This window comes from Cucumis melo, chromosome 4, assembly GCF_025177605.1.
Source record: "Cucumis melo cultivar AY chromosome 4, USDA_Cmelo_AY_1.0, whole genome shotgun sequence".
Taxonomy (NCBI): Eukaryota; Viridiplantae; Streptophyta; class Magnoliopsida; order Cucurbitales; family Cucurbitaceae; genus Cucumis; species Cucumis melo.
Genome location: NC_066860.1, coordinates 4,083,027 through 4,106,704, shown reverse-complemented (window position 1 = coordinate 4,106,704; position 23,678 = coordinate 4,083,027). Strand labels below are relative to the sequence as shown.

Here is a 23,678-nt window from a genome sequence, read left to right as displayed (position 1 = left end):
TGAAATTCAAGAAAGTGCACTTTTTTTTCCTTTTAAACCAAAAGAACTAGAAATAGAGAGAGATACGTAATTAAAACAAAACTAAATATAATGGGTTGGTGTTGTAATTTACACTATTATAGGATGTTATTATTGATGAGATGTGGGGATGAAATAAATATAGATGAGATTGGAAAAAGGGTCGAGGGAAAAAGAGTAGGGTTATTATTGGTTGTGATGGAAAGGACTAAGGAAGGAATGGAAGTGGGTGAGTCTGTTTTGCTTTAGCCAAAAGAATCATATGAAGAGAATGAAGTTTACATGTGGGATCATATGAATAATAATGAAATCAACGACAAAAGAAGGTGAACCGACTGCACTGTCGTTTTCGTCTTCAAATTTCAACTTTGTCCCATTAACTAATCATGTATGCTCTAAATTCAATATAAATCAATTCCCTTCACGAATCACCCCCAACTAAGAGATGAGAGTTTGTTTTCATTTTCAACTTTTCATCGTCATCCATCTATTTTCATATTTACTTTTGATCTCATATTATAGATGTTGATCTCACCTTATAGGCCTTTACGTTTCTTTAATGGTAAATTTATTGTTTTGGAGAAGAAATACGACATGCAGTACAAGAAAACCATGTCTGCCACGAAACATCTTATGCTTAAATCATTATTTGACAAAAGAGAGAACAACCTAGAGATGGGGATGAAGGATAAAAAGTAACCCTTAATTTGTCGTGCTCCATGCTCTATTTATAAATGGAGTTTAAGAGTCTTCCTTATCACTTTCAAATTTAAAATTTATTTTTCCTCGTCATATGTATATAAGATCAGACACATGATTGAATTTGGGACTACCAAGAATGTTTGAAAATGGAAGGGTTGATCTGGATCAACCACTCGTGTGGGATTATTAAACTTGGCTTTAGCTTGACCTTAGTTATGAGGCTGAAGGGCAATACAAGCCCCAATTTTCTTGTAGCGTTAATCGCATTTTGGCCTAATTGCCTTTTCAGTTTCGTTTACTCTTGGGTCCACTCTTTGAGATTAGGCAAATTTTCTGATTTTTACTTTTATGAACTTATCCATAGTTACCCACTCTTTGATTTGCTAGAAATGATTCATTGTTTGAGTAGGAGTTCTCGTATATATTTTCCTTATAATATATATTAATATTTGTGAATTTCAAATAAACTTTGTGACCGAATAAGTATGGAAAGTAAAAGTTGTAAACTCCACTTCTTATTTGTTTTTAAAATTGACATGTCTCACTGCTAAAAACAATTAATTTTATATTTTATCGACAACTTACATTTTGAGTCTAACAAGCTCACAACTTCTTAAACCTCGTAACGCATCCCACTTACCTAAAAAAATTCCCTTCCTAGAGAAAATCCCAAAACAATAATCTGAACATTTTTCAAAATATAGTGTTGCATAAAAATCTCTCAAAGATCCTGTCCATTTTTGTAATAGTAAATTTGAAATTATTAGTTAATTTTAGAAAGTAAAAGGTTGAGTGAAAACAAACTATTATTATTTGTTGTGTTTTTGTGGCCAGTGATCAGTATATGAAAAAGTTGTCATGATTAGAAATTTAAACAAACCATCCAAACTATAATGCTAATTCATTAAAATATATTTAAAAGGGTTAAGAAGATATTGTGGCTTTTTTCTGTGAGTTCATACATTCCAATACATCTAATTAAAATGGTACCAATGCTTTGGTTGGGAATTTATAGTCAATGCTTTGGTTGGGAACTCCAAAAGCAAAAAATTGAAACCAATCAAATTCAATAAACATAAAGTTGTTTTTAGTAGCCTCATACTCATACATACGTTTGGTAGCACATTTTAAATGTAGATTCTAAAATATTTTTATACTATATTTATAAATTATAAAATTAGTGGTAGTTGTTCATTAAATATTCTTTTTTATACAATTATTATTTTGTAATATTATTTAATTTAGAAAAATTGCATCAACCACCCAGAACTATAGAGTTAGTTGCTCAATTAAACCTTAAATTTTCAATTTGATCAATTATGACCATTTATATATACTTGATTAATAGTTGCAATTAATCCCTTTTTTAAATTAACCTTTATTTATTTGATTATAAATTGAACATTTTAAAATTAATAAATAAAAACTAGGATTCTCTCTTTAATCTTGTATTTGTTCCACTCACTTCTTTCTTCTTCGTTCATCTTCCTCTCCCTTTCTTTAAGAAACTTGATCAATGTTTGTGGATTTCGAATATAATAAAATATGAAAGAGATGGAAAAAATCATGTGTTAATCTAATTAAAAAGAAGTTTTTTTTTTTTAATATAACAATGACATGATAGAGAATCCAACATCCCACATCTAGAACGAAATGACATGTGAATAATCATAAAATCAAAGTTACTATGACCATTCAAACAAGTTGTTTTGATCTAACCAATAATAACTTTTAACACATAATTGCAAAATCATATGTGGAGCAACCTAGGTTTAGTGTCATTTTCTTGGGTAACAGTTAATAAAAGTGGGGAAAATGACATAACAATCTGGAGTTCACCAATGAACCACCGAACCAAACAAGAGTTGGATATGAAAAAGAAGCATAACAAATGTAATGTAATCAATTAATTAAATTCATCATTACTCATTAATTTGGTGAGTGGATTTTTCATGTCCAACTGGATTAAACAGACGTGTTTATTAAATTAATTGTATTGAAAGGAAAGAATATTTGTCGGGAAGAAGAAACTGCGGAATGAGTTGGCAATATTTGAAATACCAAACACAAACAGAACGTGTGGGCATGTCGAACCCCGAACTGGGCCGAGGCCCATTAGCGCATTTTAGTATGGGCTTAACAAAATTAGAGGTTTGTTCCGATAATTTTATTTTTAAATTCACGAAATAGCAGAAAATTTTTAAATAATAAATGGGAGAACAATGACTTAAATGTCCCTAATAATTGACAAATGTGATTTCTAAATATATTTCTAACCGAATTCATAAATACCTTATAATTAATACAAATTATGCACTCACCATTTCACATCCCATTCATTATTTGGAGTTTGGAAGCAATTGAAATCCCTAGCATCACTTTCTTCACTTTAGAAGAGAATAGCCTACATGGCTTGGGTAACAAAGAAAGCAGCTCGAACGGCTCAGTAGGAAGCAAACGACTTAGATAACTAGGAGATCGGCTCGGACGGTATGCGCGGGTTGGGACATGACTGTTTGAGGACAGAGGCTTCTTCAATGGCGAGGAGAGCACGCCCTGGGTGCGGCAGCGTGCTACGGAGAAGGATGGATGGTGCAACAAGCTCAACGCAAATGGGAGATCGTGATGGCGGCGGCTGGGTTCGTGGAGATGCAACGACGACGGTCGGAGCTTCGCGGACAAACAACAGTTGGAGAAGACACAATCCGCTCGCTTCAACGGATGAGGGGAGATTGTTGCTGGATATCTCGATGGAGAGAAGAGAGGCAAGGACGGCGGCGACTGTGTGATTTTGAAAAAGAAGAAGATGAGAGTGGAGGCTGTAGCTGAGATGAAGAAGATGGATGATGAATTTAGTGTTTAAAAAAAAGAAATAATAATAATAATAATAATAATAATAATAATAATAATAATAATATAATTCATATTATATTATATTATATTATTATAAAATTTATCCTTTTTTTTCTTTTTCTTTCCAAACTTAAATAACTTTTAACACCCAACAAAATAAAATCTTAATAACTTATGATAATAATGTTGAAAATTTTTACCTCAAAATTTTGACATTAGGAATTCAAATTAAGAATCTAAACGTGATGTATTATGCGTGTTTTTTTCGTAAATAATTTAGAAAATAAAAAATGGTGAAATTAACAGATTATCCATTATCTTTCCATGATTTTAGGAATTCAATTTTGAATCTAAAATTAATTAATTTTGATATATTTTTTCGTAAATAATTTGAAAAATAAAAAAGGTGAAATTAATGGATTGTCCATTATCTTTGGCATAATTTTAGAAATTTAATTTAATAATCTAAAATTAATATATTGTATTTTGTATCATAATAATTAATGGATGTTGAAACTAATGGCATATCTTTAGAGATTGTTGGAACAATATAATATTTTTTTGATTTAGTTAATAATTATTGTTTAAAAATATAATTGGTGATATGTGATATTTTGTTTGATTTTTTATCTCAACAAATACTGTATTTGTATATGGACAATTGTCCTCCGTGATATATGAGAAATGTATATTAAATAATTGTTTCATATAAGATACAAACTAAATATAGGCACTCAAATATTATATTTGGCATAATTTTAGAGATTCAAACTAAATTAAAACAAATTTGTAATTTTATGGTGTGATATATAACAAATAGTATTGTTGACATAATTTTAGGGATTCAAAGCAATAATTTTAATTAAATTAAGATGTATAATTTGTATTTTACAAATTCAAACATTATATTTATATTTTACTCCATACAACTGTATGGAATAAAATTATGATAGAAACCATATCTTCCGTGACTTATGGTTGTTGTATATTCCATAGATTCAATAATGGTTATTTATTTTTCTTTTTACTCTGCTATGCGTTTTCTGTGGTGAAATTAATGGATATTGTATTATATGATTTTAGGAAGGGATTCAAGTTTGAATTTAAAAAATAGAAAATGTCAATTTTGAATCTAAAATTAATTAATTTATGTTTGTTTTTTTGGTAAATAATTTAAAAAAATAAAAAATGATGAAATAATGGATATTGCATTTTGGCATGATTTTAGGGAGAGATTTGATTTTGAATCTATAATTCGAATAATAAAAAATTGAATCTTTGAAGTTATTTTTTGTTAATATTTTTATTTTTATTGCATGTTAAAACTAATGACATATTTTAGGAATTGTTAGAACAATATATTAATTTTTTGATTTAGTTAATAATTATAATAAGTGAATATATTTTCAAATATACTGTATTCGTGATAGTTTGTTTGATTTTTTTATCTCAATAAATATATTTGTATATGGACAATTGTTATTCGTGGAAGAGTAATTTTGGACAAAAAGAAAAAAATAGAAAAAATATTCTGTTAGTTTTACCGGAAATTAAAATGATTTACGGTTTGCTATTTTTTTCTTTCCATAAATTTGCTATTTCCAGGGGTTTTGGTTTTTGGGTAGATATTTGGGACAGATAACTGGGTCAGGCCCATTAAGGCCTTTTAGAAGGGGGTCGGGCCAACAAATGAAGGGTTTATGATGGACAAAATTGGGCATCACGAGAAACAGTTAATAGGATCACGAGGACGAGACCACGTCGTTCCTTCCGACCATTCCAATTTCCGAACCATTCAAACTTCCTTTTACTTTAACTGTTCCTCACGGGGTTTTTGCATTTTTGCATTTTCATTTTAATTTAATAAATTAATAAGATTTAAGAATTTGAAAAAAGAAAAAGAAAAAAAAGAAGTATATTCATATTCATATTCATATTCTTAAGTGGAAAGATAAAAACGCAGAAGGAGAAGGAACGGTCAAGATTTACGAAGAAGACAAGACAGACGAGACTTTGGATTAAAAGAGGGAAAATCTCAGAGATAATGACTTAAATGAAAAGTCTTAGGAAACACAAAAAGAAAAAACAGAGTCCAATAAAATCTATTTATTTCTAATGCCTACTTCTCTTTCTCTCTCTCTATTTGAATTTATTTCCTTTATTAATTGAAAAATCTTAATTCTCGGAATGCCCAAACAAATCCACCCCACCACTTTTCGGTTTTGGTTTCTTTTATTTTATCTTAAATTTTCTTTTCTTTTCTTTTCTTGCTTTTGCTTTAGCTATTTCCTATTGCTATTTGCTTCCCATTTGGATTAGGGTTTCTTCTTGCTTCATCTTCTTCTTCGTCTTGGAGTGGAAGAAAAAAAAAAAAGAAGCTGATACCCTTCCCGATCTCTTCTACTAGCCGTTAACTTCCCCCTTTTTTCCCGCCAATTTTAGCTTCTCTTTACTTCCTTTTTTTTCAACCCCTTTGCTTTCCCCTTCCTCCTGTCGTTTTTTGCTCCCGGTGTCTTTTGGGAATTTCTTTTTTCCTTTTTTTACCGTTGCTCTCTCTGAGCTTGGCGGGAAATGTCTACGCAGGATGACGGTTCCAAGGTCGAGGAGGTTAAGGAGAGGGAAGAGAAAGCAGGGGAGCTTTTGTTTTGTGGTGCCACCTCTTGGGATATAATTGGTCGAAAAAAGGGTCCCGTTGAAGGAAACTTAGTCTCTCCTACTCGCCTTCGTCCGCTTGTCGGCGTTGACATTCGTTTTGTTGCTTCTGGTTGCAGTAAGTTTTTGCCCTTCTGTTCAGGATTGGGTTCTTTTTTTTTGGTTTTGGAATAGATAGAATAGGTTATGTTTGGTCAGGTTTGGTTTTTACGTTAGATTTTTTACTTTAAACTAGACAGAGAGGTTGTTTGATGTACTTTGTGGTGTGTTCAACTCTGATCCTGCATTGCAGTGAAGTGGTTTTTGACGTTTTGAATGTTAATCTTGGCGTAGCATCGTGTCATTGTGTGGCATTGGACGTGGAAGGGCGTTGCTATACCTGGGGGCGCAATGAGGCATGTTTGCTTTCAACTCTGAAGATTAAAGCCGTCACATTTTCTTGTATATATATATAGTTTATTGTCTATCAATTGTAACTTTCCTGAACTATCAAGTGATTTGTGTTCAGAAAGGTCAATTGGGTCATGGAGATTTGATTCAGCGAGATAGGCCTACTATAGTATCTGACCTTTCGAAGTATGTTACTATATTTGATGGAGGTTTAATCCATTGGATTTCTTAGGTTTTGTATGGTTTTCTAAGAGTTAATGATGTATGTTCCAAGGTACAAGGTGGTTAAAGCTGGAGCAGGGAGAAACCACACTGTTGTGGTCACTGAGGATGGAAATTCTCTGTCTTTTGGTTGGAACAAACATGGCCAGTTGGGTTCAGGTTCTGTAAAAAATGGTGAGTTAAGTTAATTAGAGGTTTACTAAATGTAAATGCTTAATTTTTATGTTGCATTGTTTAGGTAGAGAAATCTGAAATGCGCCTTGCAATGGAGGCATATGGGAATTGGGTGTCGATGCATCTTCATATATTATGTTAAATTAATTTGTCTCACAATTTTTTTGTACTTGATCATTTTTTTCTCTTTTGTTATTATGTAGAGATTGAGTCATCTCCTGTTCGTTGTCTTGTATCTGAAGTGAAAACTACCGCTTGTGGGGGTGAATTCACTGTGTGGTTAACTTCTATTGAAGGAGCTTCCATATTGTATGGTTTGTGGTTATCTTTACATTTTATTTTTTTAATTGCTCTTGTCGGTTTCTTGCTTTGTTTCATCTTTCTTCACTCCCTGTAGCAATGGTTATTTTTCCTGTTTTGTTTTCTCAGTACTGCGGGTCTTCCACAGTATGGACAGCTTGGTCATGGAACAGATAATGAGGTACTGTAGAATGTTTTATTACTACTTTTTCTTCTATTCTTTTTAATTTGTATTGAACAAATGGAGAATCTTTTATTGTATATCATGAGAAACATTGCACGATGTTCATGGAAGTATTGTAGTCTGCTATGTGATCACAAGTTTGAGGCAGGTTTTCGAAGTTATTGTTCCAATGTGGAATCTGGTTTTTGTGATTTAAATACCCAAACGATCTTTATGGTCTATGTCTGAACCATTGGTTGTGATTGTTGAAGATGTAATTTTCCAACTATTGGCTTCCCTCAAAGTTTGCTGATTTTTTAATTTTCCATCTATGCCATGATTATGAATTATAATACAACGGTGTTCCAAATGAAATGCCTGTCGGCCTGCGTTTTGTGTGATTTTATAATGTAATAGGGTTTTATTAACATTGTGAAAGGTTTTCCGTGATGTGGTCTTGCTTCAACATGTGTTATGGGAATCTGACAGCATTTTAGGCCTTTTTTTTGTTCATGGACCTGAGTACTTGCTGTAATTTTACTTCTGTATTAATAATCTGAGAGAATTGGTGAAGATTATGCACATGCATATTTATTTGCGATGGTTGCCTAATAACTTGGGCACTATTGTACTTGTAATGATAAGATATGCTAAGACTTATTTTTACATGAAGCATTTCTAAAAATGTGATTGCAGTACAACACAAAGGATAGCTCAGTGAGACTTGCTTATGAAGCCCAACCACGTCCTAGAGCAATTGCTTCCCTGGCAGGAGAAAAAATTGTTAAAGTTGCGTGTGGAACAAATCATACAGGTTTGTCATACAACTTTCCTCTATGGTATGCAGCCACTCTTGGAACCTGTTGGACATGCTTGTTACTTCCATTTTCTGATTTTTAATATATTTTTTAATGAAATGCAGTGGCTGTGGATTCTAATGGCTTTGTCTACACGTGAGTGTTTCTTGAGGCTACTTTTTGACATCTCCTTTGTTTTGTCAAATTTTATTTGCCATGGATTCTAATGTCTTTGTTTTTTTGACGTTTACTTTTACTTTTAGGTGGGGTTTTGGCGGTTACGGAAGGTTTGTGATATGGATCAGCTTGCGTTTGGTTACCTTCAATTCCACAACTTGAATACCCTTTCTAGCTCACTTCTCTTTATCCTCTCACTCTCCACCTCCCCCTCTTCCTCTAACTTTTCTATTTGTGGACTTTTTTGACGTTTTGATTGCAGACTTGGGCATAGAGAGCAGAAGGATGAATGGGCTCCTCGACGTGTCGATGTATTCCAGAGGAGAAATACATTGCCTCCTGATGCTATCATTTCAGCGGGGTCTGTGAACTCTTCTTGTACTGCAGGTACTAGTTCTTAACATGAGGGCCTGGACATTATTTTCAAAACTGATCCTCAGATTATTTTATGATTTTTAACTATTTCTTGTCTTAACTTTCTTTTGGAAGGACTAGGAGTAAGGATATATCTGTGAACTTGGCTTTCCATTTTACTCTTTGATGATTTGTCATTATTCAATTTTGGTGGTTATATATGCTAAAACAAACGGTTGAATTGTTGCTTTACGCAACAAGGTAAATACTTGGAAACAATTAATTGATGCTTCTTCTCTCCTTTCGTGTGTGTGTGTTTTAAATAAATTGCTTCCATCAAAAAAAAATTCTATCAAGTGAATCTCCTTTTACCACCACTGCCTTTGAACTTTAAGTTTCTATGAAATCTTCTGTTTGCCATGTATTTTACTTGTGCTTATGGCTTGCCCTCATTTTTTAGTGTTTTGAATTGTTATCCACTGTTATTTGTGCAACCCCTCGCTCGTCTCTTTGTTGCTTTTGAGTTTGTTTGTGTTTTTGTTTTTTTTTTATTGCCAGAAGTCTTCTAGATTTTAAACTCTTTTTTCTCATAGTGGTTCGAGTATTAGTCTCTTTTCGTTTCATCAATTATAACGTTGTTTCTGTTTAAAGAAAAAAAAAACAGATGGTTTGTTGAACTCGAACTTGAGGTGTGATACTAAGCTAGCTTTTTAGTACGTATTGACGTTTTGTTTTTCTTTTTCAGGTGGAGGGCAGCTATATATGTGGGGAAAAATAAAAAACGCAGGAGATGACTGGATGTATCCAAAACCTCTCATGGATTTAAGGTTTATTCTTTGCTATATGTCACCTTATGTAGAATTTTTCTCCCTTTACTATTATTATGCCTGTGAATTTGAATTCTTGTATTGTGCCTTCTGTTTGGAATTATTTCATATATTGCTTCTTCAAGCTATGTGCTTGTTTCTTTTTACTCAGTGGATGGAACATAAGATGCATGGATTCAGGCACCATGCACCATTTTGTGGGTGCCGATAACTCATGCATAAGTTGGGGCCATGCACAATATGGAGAGCTTGGATATGGCCCAATGGGGCAGAAGTATGTCCTCTGCCTCTTGCCTCTCTAGTTGTCTTCATCTGAAATGTTAGCTTATTCCAGCCTCTGCTGTTTAGGTCTTCTGCTGTACCCAAGAAGGTTGATATCCTGGAGAACATGCATGTCATAAGGTAGATCAGAATTATATGTATAGACTTGTGGCTCTCCTCAAGTATTGTTGAATTTTACGATTTTCATTTTTGTTGTTGTAGTGTTGCATGTGGTGCTGGACACTCTATGGTTGTTGTTGATAGAACAGATGTAGCCGATCGACTTGATCAGGTAACAAGTTTAGAAGTATTTATTCATCAAATTTAGCCAACCGTCGGCTGACTTCACACCCATCAACATTTAATTTGCTTTCTAAATATTTTGGTTTCAAGATAGATATCAATGCCATTCAAAATGTTATGGGTTTAAGTTAATGATTTATGGAAATTGTTATAATTAATTGCAACTAGATTCTACAGATATTCAAGCCTTGTTTGATAACACTTTTCTTCTCTATTTTCTGTTTCTTTAATATTCGGAGCGCAATATTTAGGGACATGTATGAAAAATGAGGGGTTGAAAAACAATTCCAAACATACATCTTTCTCCTTTTGTTGATGACTACTATTTACCTTTCGACAGTCATTTCCTTTTTGGTTTTCATTACACACTACGTTTTTTACTTGGGTAAAACCATAAAAGTATACTTCTAACTCTTAGTGGATTTGATAACAGCTTGATATACACGATGGCAAAGCTTTTGATGAAGGTACGTTAACACTAGTAATAAACAATATAATATATGGTTATCAAGGATAATGAGGACAGTTTTGGCCTGTGAAAAATTAGATTACGATAGAGAATTATACTGGGGATTTTGGAGAGACTGAAGCTGTTATTCTTGATGCAGCGAATGCGGTATCAGAAGCAGTACCACAGAGTAAAGGTTCAGCCATCAAGCCAAGTCCAAAGGCTGCTAAAGCATCTCAGAAGGCCAAAAGGAGGAAGAAGTCAAAAGATTCATCAGACTCGGAGGAAGAAGAGGAAGAAAATGAAGATGGTGATGGCGGCGATGAGGAGGCCAATGGGCTATCGGATACGAGTGAGCAGTATGGGAGCAAAAGTAAGGGTAGAGGAAAGGGTGATAAAAAGTCATCCAATGGTGGGAAAAGCAGTGGTCGTGGACGGGGTCGCCCCCCATCGAACAACAAGAAACCAGCTGCTTCTCAAGGAAAAACAGGAGCTAAGAGAGGTAGACCTCGGAAGACATGAAGACATCCATTAGAGTGTAGGTTTAATTGGTGACCCTTAATTCAGTTAAAGTGAAGTCAACCACTCTATTACACCAGACGATGTATCTGCAGTTTTGAGATTATTTCACCACCATTTATTTTTCAATGATATGATTATCAAGAGATGTACACTAACTTACCTGATGACATTGATTATTTAGAACTTCAGCAAGTTTTTTTGAGCTTTGAAGGTTTATCGAGTGTAAAAACATTTCGAAATTTTTAGAGCTAAATGGAAAGTCTCTTTCATGTGATTGCTGTTATGTTACCTCATAGAACAGCACTTTCAGCACCTACAGTGGTCTTGTTTATAAAACTTCTGCAATGGTGAGAACAGGGGACTTTTCAGAAGAATGACACAACCATCCGATATTTGACAGATCTTGAGGAAGTTTGTGCCGGGGCCAATCCGAGCAATCACGTTTCCTTCAAAAGCAAGGAATGGGAGGAGGGTTCATCTCACTCCTAAGCTGGAATACAGCCATGAGATAGAGGGGAGGACCCCCATCTTCAAGGACTAACATCTCAACCCCCTCTTAGAAGGAAGATGCTGTTGGATTACTGGTTGTGGAGAGTTTGTGCATATTATTCTGTCTTTTTCTGCATCTCTCCAGTTCATAAAGCAAGGTTCACAGTAACATCTTATGTTTGCCATATCGGTGACACTGTCACATTCCATTCAAAAAGGAATGAAAGCATAACATGCTACACAGTGAACCGGATTCAACATATGCAAAATATTTGATTGATTCAAATTCTGAGTCGGGGGAATCAAGTGGCTTAAATGGAAACATCCATTGATTCCTCGAGGTCTTTGTAAATTCAAAATTATGGCCAATTTTAGTACATTACACTTTGGAAGGATTCACATGATTCTTGGCAATCAACCCATGTGAGTGTGGCTCCACCAGACATCCCATGGTGGGAGGTCCTTCGTCCTAACGGTGAATTGTCATATGACTTATAATATGCTCTAGTTGGTTTTTCAAACATTCTTCACCAACACAATTATTGTCTCTCTTGTCACCCATTTTGCTTCCTTTCAACTCCAAATCCTCTGTTAAATTTAATCTAATCCATCAATTTTCTTCATGAATTCAATGATATTAATATATACATCCAATCTAAGAGATCAGAGTTCAAATACTCTAACGTAGGTATCGTTCAAATACTCTAACGTTGGTATCGTTGATGTATATGTTCAGGTATCGTTGACGTATATGTTCAAATATCGTTGATGTATATGTTCAAGTGATTTTTGGTAAGTTTTCTGTTATGTTTAAAAACCAGTTCTATAATTGTATTTTTGGATAAACTTTTAACTTTAATTTAAAATAAATTTTGTGTCTAGCAACAGTATAGTTGGTTATTATGGCCATTAATGTCAACACATGTATAAGTGTGGGTTATTACCTGCTATTGGTTGGTGAGTGGTTGCATCTTGGAAGAGGTGTCCTACCAAAAACACATAATTGTCATTTCATTAAAATAAGAAATATATATTGGCAAATGACAAATAGAGTTCTAATTTGCTAGCCAAGCATATTAGGGAAGCATATAGGTACTCCTGTAAATTTGTTGTCCACTCTAACATGCATATTGCTACTAGGTTTTCCATCTCCAAATTTCTTTCCTTCGAAAAGGAAGATCGTGATGCCTCTTGAAATATTAATTACTCTACTTTGTTCTTAATAAAGACTTTATTTGTAGTTGCATCCCTGATTTATTAAAAAAATTTCCTAAAAAAATAATATTTGGTGCTCCTTTCAAATTAAATGTATATGTCATGGTGTCCACCTATCTAAGAATTAATTTTCTATTAGATTTTTTGGCAATCAAATGCTGTAGATATGAATAGATTATGTTGTGAGATTAGTCGAGGTAAATGTAAGTTGAACACCCACGGATATAAAAAAAAAAATCATATGATTTTAGTTTTCAATTTAGATTCTAGACATTATTAGTTTCAATCATCAGCCTCTTTAATTTTGAACTCAAAAGTTTAAACTTGATGCAGGTGTGAATTTAATTATAATTCAATCCCAATAGTCTTAGATATTTTATCTTACTCTTTGTAGTTTTTTTTTTTTTTTTTTTTTTTTTAATTTGATCCTAAAGATTCACTCAGACATCATGAGTCATCCCTGTGGCATTAGATATTGGATGAATCTTCAAATAGGCAAAAGACTATATATTAATAATTTGTAGGATTGAATCAAATTATATGAACCAAAAGAAGAAAACTTTAGATCTAAAAATGAAATTAAAACTAAATAAAAGGAAGTATATAAGATAAAATTAAAAGATGAAAGAAATAGGTGATTGATCTAAAATTAAAATATATTTGTTGTAGGTATTAAAAATTGGTCTCCAAGTAGAGGTACATCCATTGCCACCAATTTCATTTACTCTATCATGTCTCACTGTCTTTGTCCATATTACTCTGTCACACATTTTCTGTCTCCTTCATCTCCAATCTTCCCATCATCTCACACATGTGGTAAAATAATTGACCTCAATCTCACTATTAATATCCAACATTATAAATTTCCACTCCTATTTTATAAAAATGAAAATCATGACCAAAATTAGTGACATTAATCTAGAAATCATCCGTCCTTTTCATTTCTCTATTTTGTGCATATTATTTTATTTCATTTATTCGATTTATTATTGCTGAAATTATAGAAGCAATAATTTTATTATATAATTGAACAGTGAAACAGATTGAAAAAACAAAAGTAATTATAATATAATAATATAACCACATGATATATTTTTTTTTATTCTAAATAATTTAAAACGATATTTGACTTAGTAAACATAAAGATCGCGAGAAATTGTCGAGAAAGTGATATATTTTGATTTATTTATTATTATTTTTATCTACAATAGTTGAAAAGAGCGTAAGCCTCTCTTCCTCGGCTACCTCACTCTCCTCTCGCGTTCTTCTACTGCAACGGATTTCAAATGGCTCAATTTTGTTGAATTTACTCGCTTTTGAGTTCCAGATTCCTCTTTTTGGTGCTCCCGATGCTACTCTAGTGGTGGAGGGTTTCTGTTTTTGGTCTACTAGATCTGTGAAAACAGTGTGTGAGAGGTTTTGTAGCTATGGGGAAGTCTACTTCGTGCTTTAAGATTATCGCCTGCGGTGGTGATTCGAGTGACAAAGATGATATTGATATTCCTGAGGTATGTATGTATCTCATTGGCTCTTACTTCCGAGTTTTGCCTTTTCATTTGCTTTCTCTACCTTTTTCTTTTCTTTTTAGTTTTCTGCTTTTTTTTAATGTTGAACTAGCTTTTATTACTCCAATTAAGTCTCTAATTGCTGGAACTGAGCAATGTACTTGCTCGTCCAGTTTACTTAGTAAGAAATGTTTGATGTTTCGTGAATTTGTGTTACTTGATGATCTACTTTGTTTCTCGCTTATCAAATAAATGGAATTAAGAGGAGATTTGTTTAGCATTTTGCGAGAATGGTGCTGCATTAAAGATTCAATTTTATTGCTAAGTATCTTTGTGAGATTATGTCTTTCTGTAGTGTTAGAAGGGCTACTGTTTCAAGTTTTGGTTCTTTTTTTTTTTCTTTTTTTTATGAGAGATTGGATTAAGATATGGAATAAATATAGTTTTGTGATTTTTATGTTGCATTTTTGTTTTGTGTTATGTGATCTTAATTTGAATTTATCCAGAGTAAGCGTTTGAATGACAAACAAGGGTGGAGTTTTCGCAAGAGATCTAACCGGCAACGAGTACTAAGCAACACTGTGATAGCTGAAATCCCTTCTCCTGGAAATAAAGAGAGCTTTGATACTGTCAACATTAACTTCCAGCCACCAACTAACGGTTCTATATTAGAGAAAGATCCTGGTTTGCAGTGCGCAAGTGAGAAACCTCAATTACAGAGTACTGAAAATCTCAAGGAATCTGAAGTTGTTGATATCATTCAAAAGCAGAGTAAAGTTGATGTTGATATTGAGGAACGCAGCGTTATTATCATCCAGGCTGTTGTCAGAGGGTGGCTGGTATGTTCTATTTTTCAAATGTCTAGATCATATATTATAACTGCTTGCTGTCCTTGTCCATTCGTTTATGTGAACTTCTCTTGCAGGCCCGAGGGGAGCTTCTGAAGCTTAAGAATGTGGTTAAGTTGCAAGCCACTATTCGCGGGCACTTGGTCAGGAAACATGCTGTTGAATCTCTTCGCTGTATTCAGGCCATCATTAAGTTGCAAGCTCTTGTGCGTGCACGTTGTGTCCGTTTGGCACTTGAACAGTCAAATTCTGAAGAACTGGATAGCAATAGTTATAAGAACTTGGTAACACCACTTAACCCAGATTTGATTTTGAACTTTCAAAAATATGCATACCGTTTTTGGCTTCAGATTACAAATCCAATTAGGCATGAAAGCAATGGTAACGAAAAAATGTTCCTGCTACCTCTTCTTCATTTTGCATCTCGTATTTCAGGAGAAGGAAAAGTTGAGGAAATCAAGAGAGACTTGCGTTTCAATTGAGAAACTACTTAGCAACAGCTTTGTTCGACAGGTTTTTTTCTATTATCCTGTGATTTTTTAAGAAGTAAGCACCATGTAACCATTACATATTTTATATCTTATAAAACTGATTTTTTATTTTGTTTTATTTGAAGCTGCTGAAGTCTACATCAACCACTGAACCTATCAACATTAGTTACCACCAATCTAAATCTGAGACTACTTGGAAATGGTTGGAGAGATGGACGTCTTTTTCATCAGTGGATGTTCTGGAGATCAAGGAAGCACAGTTTATGACAGAGGAGCAAGGAAAAGAGAAGAAAGAAACACTTTGTGCGTCTGAAGTTATTGTTGGAATTGACTCTAATGTTCTTTGCAAGTCAGCTGATTCAAGAACCTGCATTGGGGAATCATTTGTGCATTCTGAAAGTGAAGATAACTTGATTACTTATGATATGGACAGTGCACAGTTTCAACCACGTCAACTTACCTCTTCTGAGATGGAGAGTTTGGACCAGGCATGGCTTGAGGAGAATACAGATGTCTCGAATGCGAAAGTGACTTCGATGGAGGCAAATTCTCTCTTAGATCAGAGGATCGAATTGGTTGCAGATACTCAGTTGCAGTATAACACCCATATAGAGAAGCTTGGAACAGAATTCCAGCAAAACAAAACATCGACTGGGATGTTCTCCTCAGAACAACCGGAGGTGAAGGAGAAAAGGACTATCTTTGGTTCCAGAAGGGCAAGCAATCCAGCTTTCATTGCTGCCCAATCCAAATTTCAAGAGCTTAGTTCGATGGAAAATTCAGGTAGATCAATCAGTTCATCGTATCAAGAAACTGGGGCAGAGTCTTGTATTGGTGCTGTGTCATCTGCTTCAGGTACTGCTCCAAGGACAGAGGAATTATCCACTACAGAAGACTTCATCACAAATCGATCCACAACGGTTCGAGTTGGTGGCTCTGACTGTGGTACTGAACTTTCTATTACCTCTACTCTTGATTCACCTGATTTATCCGAAGCTGGAGCCTTCGAATATGAGCATGAAACCAATGTAACTGAGATATGTGTCCATGACCGTAGCAGCAATAAGAGCACAGAAATTGACGTGGGTAGTGCTCCCTCTAGTCTAGTTTCGAACCTGTATCAACCTCGTTTCGGGTCTCCAGAAAAGTCTAGTGTTGTATCTAGCGAATCCATCAACAAAATAACTATGAACTCTACTCAAAATGAAGTGAAGCCGGATGTAAATGCATCTGATCAGAAGAGAGAACAGGATGCTGAAACAGGTAACCAAAGGTTGTCCCCCTCGGCCTCTCCAAGAAGCCATTGCACTTTTCTGGAATCCCAAGGAACGCCTTCTAGTCAGATCTCAATCAAATCTAATAAGAGAAAAACTGATGCGAGCAGAAGCAACCTAAAGCGCAAGTCCCTCACTGCAGGTAAGAAATCACCCTCAAAGCTGCATCGCAATGTTGATTTGCCAAATCATTTTGAACCTTTGCCTAAAGATGAGAAGATTGAAAAGAGGCGCAATTCGTTTGGCTCAGCAAGATCTGATCATATTGAAGAAGAGTCGAGAGAAAACAGTAGCAATCAATCTATCCCTCATTTCATGCGAGCTACAGAATCTGCTAGAGCTAAGGTGCAGTTAAATAACTCTCCAAGATCCAGTCCAGATGTCCAAGATGCAGAAATCTACGTCAAGAAGAGGCATTCCTTACCAGGTGCCAATGGAAGGCAAGGATCCCCACGAATCCAAAGATCAACTTCTCAAGCACAAAAGAGCGGAAAGGGAAATGGTAAACATTGTTCTTAAAATTTTCATTCTTGTTGGCTTATCAATAAGTTCCTCAAAAACCATAAAAACATCCTTATACATTTCTTTTGCATATCGGTTATGCTTTTTATTCTAATTTTCAGAAAGGAAGTGGCAAAGATAGATGGTGAATTTGGTGCTGCTTTGTGATCAACATTTTTTGAAGTGATCATAACCTCAAAGACCAACCACATGGCTGCTGCAGTGATCTGAAGCTGTACCTGCGGTTTTGGGGAGGGTCCGCATGCTTTTTGGTTAGAACCACCAATGGGGTCCTAGTAGTTTGGACTTCGGTAAGATTAAAAAAGACCTACAACACCAATATTTTAGTGAATATATGATTCATGTTCCTCTCGGCCCTTTGAATTTCATTAGTATCATCGGTACCGAAATTGTTGCAGTTGTACTGTGTTCTAGAAGTTGGTTACCACGGAAAAGGTTATATATACGTTTGGGGTTAAGTTTGTGTAAATTGTGACAATCAGTTCGTCATTGTTGTTATATTTTTATTATATAGAAGTGCTTATTAAGCTTGAGACTAAATAAAACTCATGTACTCTTATTGTCGAAGTTAGGCCTGCAATCTCTACACGTGAAAATATTCCTTAATTAGGGTACCAAACTTTAAATACTAAATGACAGTCAACTTTAATATGTTTAGTTGGGATATGAAGTGTTGCTTGATGTCAAACTCCAACCCAACAAGAAGTTAGTATATCCAAACATTGAACACCCGAATTGTATTGTTCTATATTCTAATTTAGTACTTGGACATGACACTGAATTCTGTTTCTTTAAGAAATCAAATTACTACCAACAAAAACACAATATCTTGTTGTTGATCTTCTATCTTCCTTAGATCTTGCCCAATCAATGTTGGAGAAGTATTCACTATTTGTATGGCCATTATCTTTATATAATAATCCTGGGAGCAACCTCCAAACAATAATACCTACTAAATTTTTTCAAACAGTGAAAGTTATCCTAACAAGTCTACTTTGGTTTTTTTAGCATGCTTTGTTTTCGGTCTCCATTAGCCTTTTCAGCATGCTTTGACTTCATTACTTGATTTTTAAGTGAGTGAATTTTTTTCATTGTTTGTTAAAAATATAAATTAATTTCCCTTAAAAACTAACTCTAATATTGTATCTAGTTAAATCCTAGAAATTGAATACCAAATATAAGATTATAATTTATTAGATATATGTGAAAAATACATTTTACGATCATTTCTATAAGCTTACCATATGGTAAAAAATTGGTGCAATTTTTTTTTAAGAACCCAATGCATTAACGAAAGTGAAAACTACAACAATCTAGATTCCTCATGTAACACCTGATTTTAGGAGGAGGATATGAAAGAATTGATATCACATCGAGATAGATCATGAGAACATGAAAATAAGGTTAAGAAAAATTTAAAAGAATTAAAAGTTACTATCTATACCAACAATGTACATTTTTCTTTTCTATGGCTCAATGATGCAAAGTTTAGGTGTTTTTTTTAGCCTTTTATAGGGTAAAAGTTTAACAAGAATATGTTAGGAGTTAGTTAATTTGGGAACTAACTTTGATTTGAGTTAGTTATTTTAGAACTAACTCAAGATACAATAATGATAAGTCGTAGCTAAAATCAAGAAGCTTAAGAAATAGCTAAAAAGACATCTAAGAACATAAAGAAACATCAAGAATGGAAGATGTTCATCAAACCCCTCCCCTAGGAAAAAACCCGTCATCGAGTTCAAATTAGGGAGCCAAAGAAAAGGAATCTAGAGCATGGTAAGGAGACAGATCAGAAATGTTGAATGATGGATTGACAATTATGTTAGCTTGAAGATCTAATCGGTAAGCGTTGGGGTCGAGTCTCTCCAATATTTGAAACGGATCAATGTGTTTGTTGGTCATTTTAGAATGATGACTAGGGAAGCGTGATTTGTAGAGGTATACCATAACAAGGACACCCACTTGATATTCCTTAAGACGCTTGTGAGTGTTGGTTGCTGCTTTGTAAGAGTCATTAGCGAGCTCTAGATGATTCTTTACTTCTTGGTGTAGCTTGAAAATATGGTCAACCATGGCTTTAGCCTCCATACTGACATCAACAACAGAGGGAAGATGAGCTAAACCGAAAGTCACCCGAGGGAGACTAGTATATACAACTTCAAATGGAGACTTCTCTGTTGAGCGATTTGCCATGTGGTTGAAGGCAAATTCTGCTTGAGCTAATGCTAGGTCTCATTATTTAGGCTTGTCCTCGCCAAGACATCGAATGAGGTTGCCAAGAGTACGGTTAGTCACCTCTGTTTAGCCGTTAGTTTGGGGGTGGCTGGCGGTACTAAACAGTAGGTTGGTGTCAAATTTCTTCCATAAGGATCTCCAAAAGTGGCTCAAGAACTTTACATCATGATCTGAAACTATAGTTTTAGGAATTCCATGTAATCTAACAATTTCTCGAAAAAACAGATGCAATATTCAACGCATCAAAAGTTTTTTTTGCAAAGGATAAAATGAGTCATTTTGCTAAAATGATCTACAACTACAAAAAAATGAATCATGATCCCTTTGAGTTCTTGGTAAGCCTAAGACAAAATCCATAGCTAAATCCCCTTCAATAGTAGAAGGAATAGGTAAAGGGGTGTACAAACATGAGTTTTGAGAGTTACCTTTAGCAGTTTGGCAAATAGAGCATCTTTTGATGAAGTTAGTGACATCCCTATTAAGTTGTGGCCAAAAGAATTTAGGAAAAATTGTAGCCAATGTTTTGTCTCGGCCAAAATGTCCTGGCAAGCCACTAGAGTGGGTTTCTTTGATTATGGCCTCAATTAGAGATGCATGAGGTATACACAAAACATCACATTTGAATAGAAAATCATTAACAATATGGTAGTCTTTGTAAGGTTTATGATTAGAGCAAGCTTCCAAAATAATTCTAAAATCACTGTCGGTAGGGTATAAGGTAGGAAGGTGATCAAAGGAAATTATTTGAGATTGAAGGGTGGTGAGGAGTATACCTTTTCAGCTGAGGGCATCAACAACCTTATTAGTCTTACCTGAAGTGTGCTTAATCACAAAATCAAATCGTTGCAAGAATTCTACTAATAATTTTTTTCAAATTCAAAAATTTGAGAGAAAAGTGATCAGTAAGCAAGATAAAAGTATTAGCAAGTAGATAATGTTCCCATTGTTTTTTAGCACGCAAGGGCATACAATTCTTGTTCATAGGTACTCCAATTTTGTCTAAAGGTACTTAGTTTTTCACTAAAATACTCTAAAGGGTGGTCCTCTTGACTAAGGAGGACAACTCCTATTCCTAAACCCGAGGCATCTACAATGACTTCAAAAGGTTTATCAAAGTTAGGTAATTTTAAAACAGGGGGCTAACCAAAGATTTTTTCAATTGCAAGAAGCTATCTTCTTCAATTTGTCCCCTTTGAAGACTACCTTTCTTTAAACAATTTGTCAAGGGGGCTACAATAGTGTTGAAATTCCTTATAAATCGTCTATAAAAGGAAGCTAAGCCTAAAAAGCATTGAATATATTTTGGAGTTTTTGGTTGAGGCCAAGAACTAATAGAATCAATCTTTTTAGGATCAACTGAAATACCATAACAACTTATGAGAAAGCCAAGAAAATGAATGTTGTAACACAAAAATTCACACTTTTTAAGGTTAATTTGCAACTCATTTTCTTGTAAGACAGTAAAAAGTAAATGGATGTGTTTGAGGTGGTCTTCTTTAAAGGAGTTACATAGATGAGTATGTCATCAAAGTATACCACAATAAATTGATTCAAAAAAGGTTGGAGGATTTGGTTCATTAAACGCATAAAGGTGCTAAGGGCATTTGAGAGACCAAAAGGCATAACTAACCACTCAAACAACCCTTCATTGGTTTTAAAGGTTGTTTTTCACTCTTCCCCTAGTTTAATTCTAATTTAGTGGCAGCCACTCTTGAGATCTACTTTGGAAAAGATGGAGGCCTTCCCTAATTGGTCGATGAGGTTTGATAAATGAGGGATGGGGAACCTATATTTGATTGTGATTTTGTTTATGGCTCTACTATCAACACAAAGTCTCCAACTACCATCTTTTTTTGGTGCAAGTAAAGCTGGGACAACACAAAGACTTAAGCTTGGTTGGATATGACCTTTGCTAAGGAGTTCTTCTATTTGTTCATGTAGAATTTGGTACTCCCTAAGGTTCTTTCTATAATGTGGTAGATTAGGTAAGGTGCTATCGTGCATTAAGTCTATAGTGTGCTATATATTTCTAAGAGGTGACAAAGAAGTAGTTGATTCTATGATTTTTCAGAATTCGGCTAAAAGGTTAGTTATCTCAATAGGTAGGTTATTTTCTGTGGATGCAATATTGTTTCCTTTGATGACAAAGGCTAAGAGAGGTATTGTATTTGATGGCAAGAACTCTTTACCTTGATTACTGTAAAAAGTTATTTTCCTTTACTAGGGTTAGGTTTTGTTTCGGGAGTGCTGCCTATAGGTAAAAGAATTACATGACTACTCATCCAATCAAACTCAATGGTATTAGCTCTACACCTATGAACATATCTGTGTCGTACTGCCAAGAGTGTCCTAAAAGGATGTGGCAAGCATCCATATCTAGAACATCACATATGATTTGGTCTTTATAGTGTTTTCCTATTAATAAAGAAATAGTGCAAACCTCACTAATAGTAGATTCTCCCCCTTTTTTATCCAACTAACCTTATAGGGATTTGGGTGGGGTTCAGTTTTCAAATTTAGGGCAGAAACAAGTTTTTTAGATACTAGGTTTTCACCGCTACCACTATCAACAATAACTTGACACACTTTATCATTAATGGTACATCTTGTTATGAAAAGAGAGTTTCTTTGAGATATACGATCAACTATTGGAGTGAAAAGGATTCTTTGAACTACACAAGATAATTGATCTCCCTCGTCTGGTGTTGAAACTTCATAAATGTTGTCATCTGAATCCTCTTCTTGCCCTTCTTCAATTGTCAAAGTTCTTCTTTGAGGGCACTCATTGGATAAATGTCCTTGTTGACCGCACCTGAAACATTTACTCAAAGTAGGACAATTATAAACGTTGTCAACCTTCTTTTTACTAGTATTTTCACCTGGTTTAGTGGCTAGAATTTTTGGTGGAATGTCATCTTTCTTGACAGACTGTGAAGATGTGGAAGAGCTTCCTTTGATTTGAGTTAGTTAATTTGGGAACTAACTTTGATTTGAGTTAGTTATTTTAGAACTAACTCAAGATACAAGAATGATAAGTCCTAGCTAAAATCAAGAAGCTTAAGGAATAGCGAAAGAAACATTTAAGAACTTAAAGAAACATCAATAATGGAAGATGTTTCTACATCATTCAATCATTGGAATTCTAAAGTTAAACGTTCTTAGCTTGAAAGAATTTTATGTTGGGTGACCTATTGGGCATTTTTCCAAGATGCATGTGAATAAAGACAAAGCATGCTAAAAGAACTCATGTTGATTTGTAGGAACAACTTTCAATGTAATAATCCTTTAAGAAAAGTAAGAAAGATGTTGACAGGTCTCGGGAGATGCAGGAGAATGTCGAAGATTCGAATTCCTAATTCTGGGTCTCATTACAGATGGTATCAGAGCGGAACCTCTCCCAATAAGATGTGGTTTGGGACGAACGCAGGGAAATGTCGGAGAAAATGGTGCAAATTGGACCTATGGTTAAAAGTGCAACGGTTATTTAAATTTGGAGTTTGGGTTGAAGTGATAAAAATAGAATGGAAGAGTCTCCATCTTCAATTAAACTCTCACAAAAAGCACAATTTCGTAAAAACCCCCAAGTACGGATGACCCTTTTTCAGAGAAGCCCAAAGGAAAATTGACCCATTTTTTTAAGTGAATGAAAAGTAATCTTCTTCTTGCATCAACACCATGAAAAATTACCCATTTACCCTTAAATTCACTCTACGCATCCCAAGGTGCTCCTCGCTACTCGTAACACTTCTTAACCTAAACATTTAATATTATTCTAATCAATATACTCGCTACAGAATGCAAGCTACACAATACATGATACAAGCTATATGATACTTGATCCCAACTTTAAAAATAATGTGTAGGAGATGAGAGTATGGACTAAATGGAAGATAGGAGTATGACTAGGAGATGGAATAATGGACTTAGTGGGAGGTA

General features: G+C 34.4%; 2 protein-coding genes across 4 annotated transcripts; both read left to right on the top strand.

Moving 5' to 3' along the window:
• Positions 1–5,765: 5,765 nt before the first annotated feature.
• Positions 5,766–11,437, top strand: LOC103503898 (uncharacterized). The gene is made up of 16 exons (XM_008468286.2): positions 5,766–6,343; positions 6,559–6,620; positions 6,734–6,801; positions 6,890–7,011; positions 7,215–7,320; positions 7,441–7,492; positions 8,171–8,288; positions 8,397–8,427; positions 8,535–8,558; positions 8,711–8,835; positions 9,548–9,629; positions 9,781–9,903; positions 9,978–10,031; positions 10,113–10,182; positions 10,627–10,660; positions 10,802–11,437. Exons 1-16 carry the CDS (start codon positions 6,145–6,147, stop codon positions 11,161–11,163), a joined length of 1,632 nt encoding a protein of 543 aa, XP_008466508.2. The 5' UTR covers positions 5,766–6,144; the 3' UTR covers positions 11,164–11,437.
• Positions 11,438–14,070: 2,633 nt separating this feature from the next.
• LOC103503896 (protein IQ-DOMAIN 32) lies at positions 14,071–18,074 on the top strand. Of its 3 annotated transcripts, XM_051083695.1 has the most exons (7): positions 14,089–14,375; positions 14,879–15,211; positions 15,298–15,504; positions 15,656–15,733; positions 15,837–17,127; positions 17,236–17,487; positions 17,609–18,074. In XM_051083695.1, exons 1-7 carry the CDS (start codon positions 14,295–14,297, stop codon positions 17,626–17,628), a joined length of 2,262 nt encoding a protein of 753 aa, XP_050939652.1. In that variant the 5' UTR covers positions 14,089–14,294; the 3' UTR covers positions 17,629–18,074. The 3 variants fall into 3 exon arrangements, with proteins under 3 accessions (XP_008466506.2, XP_050939652.1, XP_016903579.2); XM_008468284.3 differs by having other exon boundaries at positions 14,071–14,375; positions 15,837–17,487; XM_017048090.2 differs by having other exon boundaries at positions 14,089–14,379; positions 15,837–17,487.
• Positions 18,075–23,678: the final 5,604 nt, after the last annotated feature.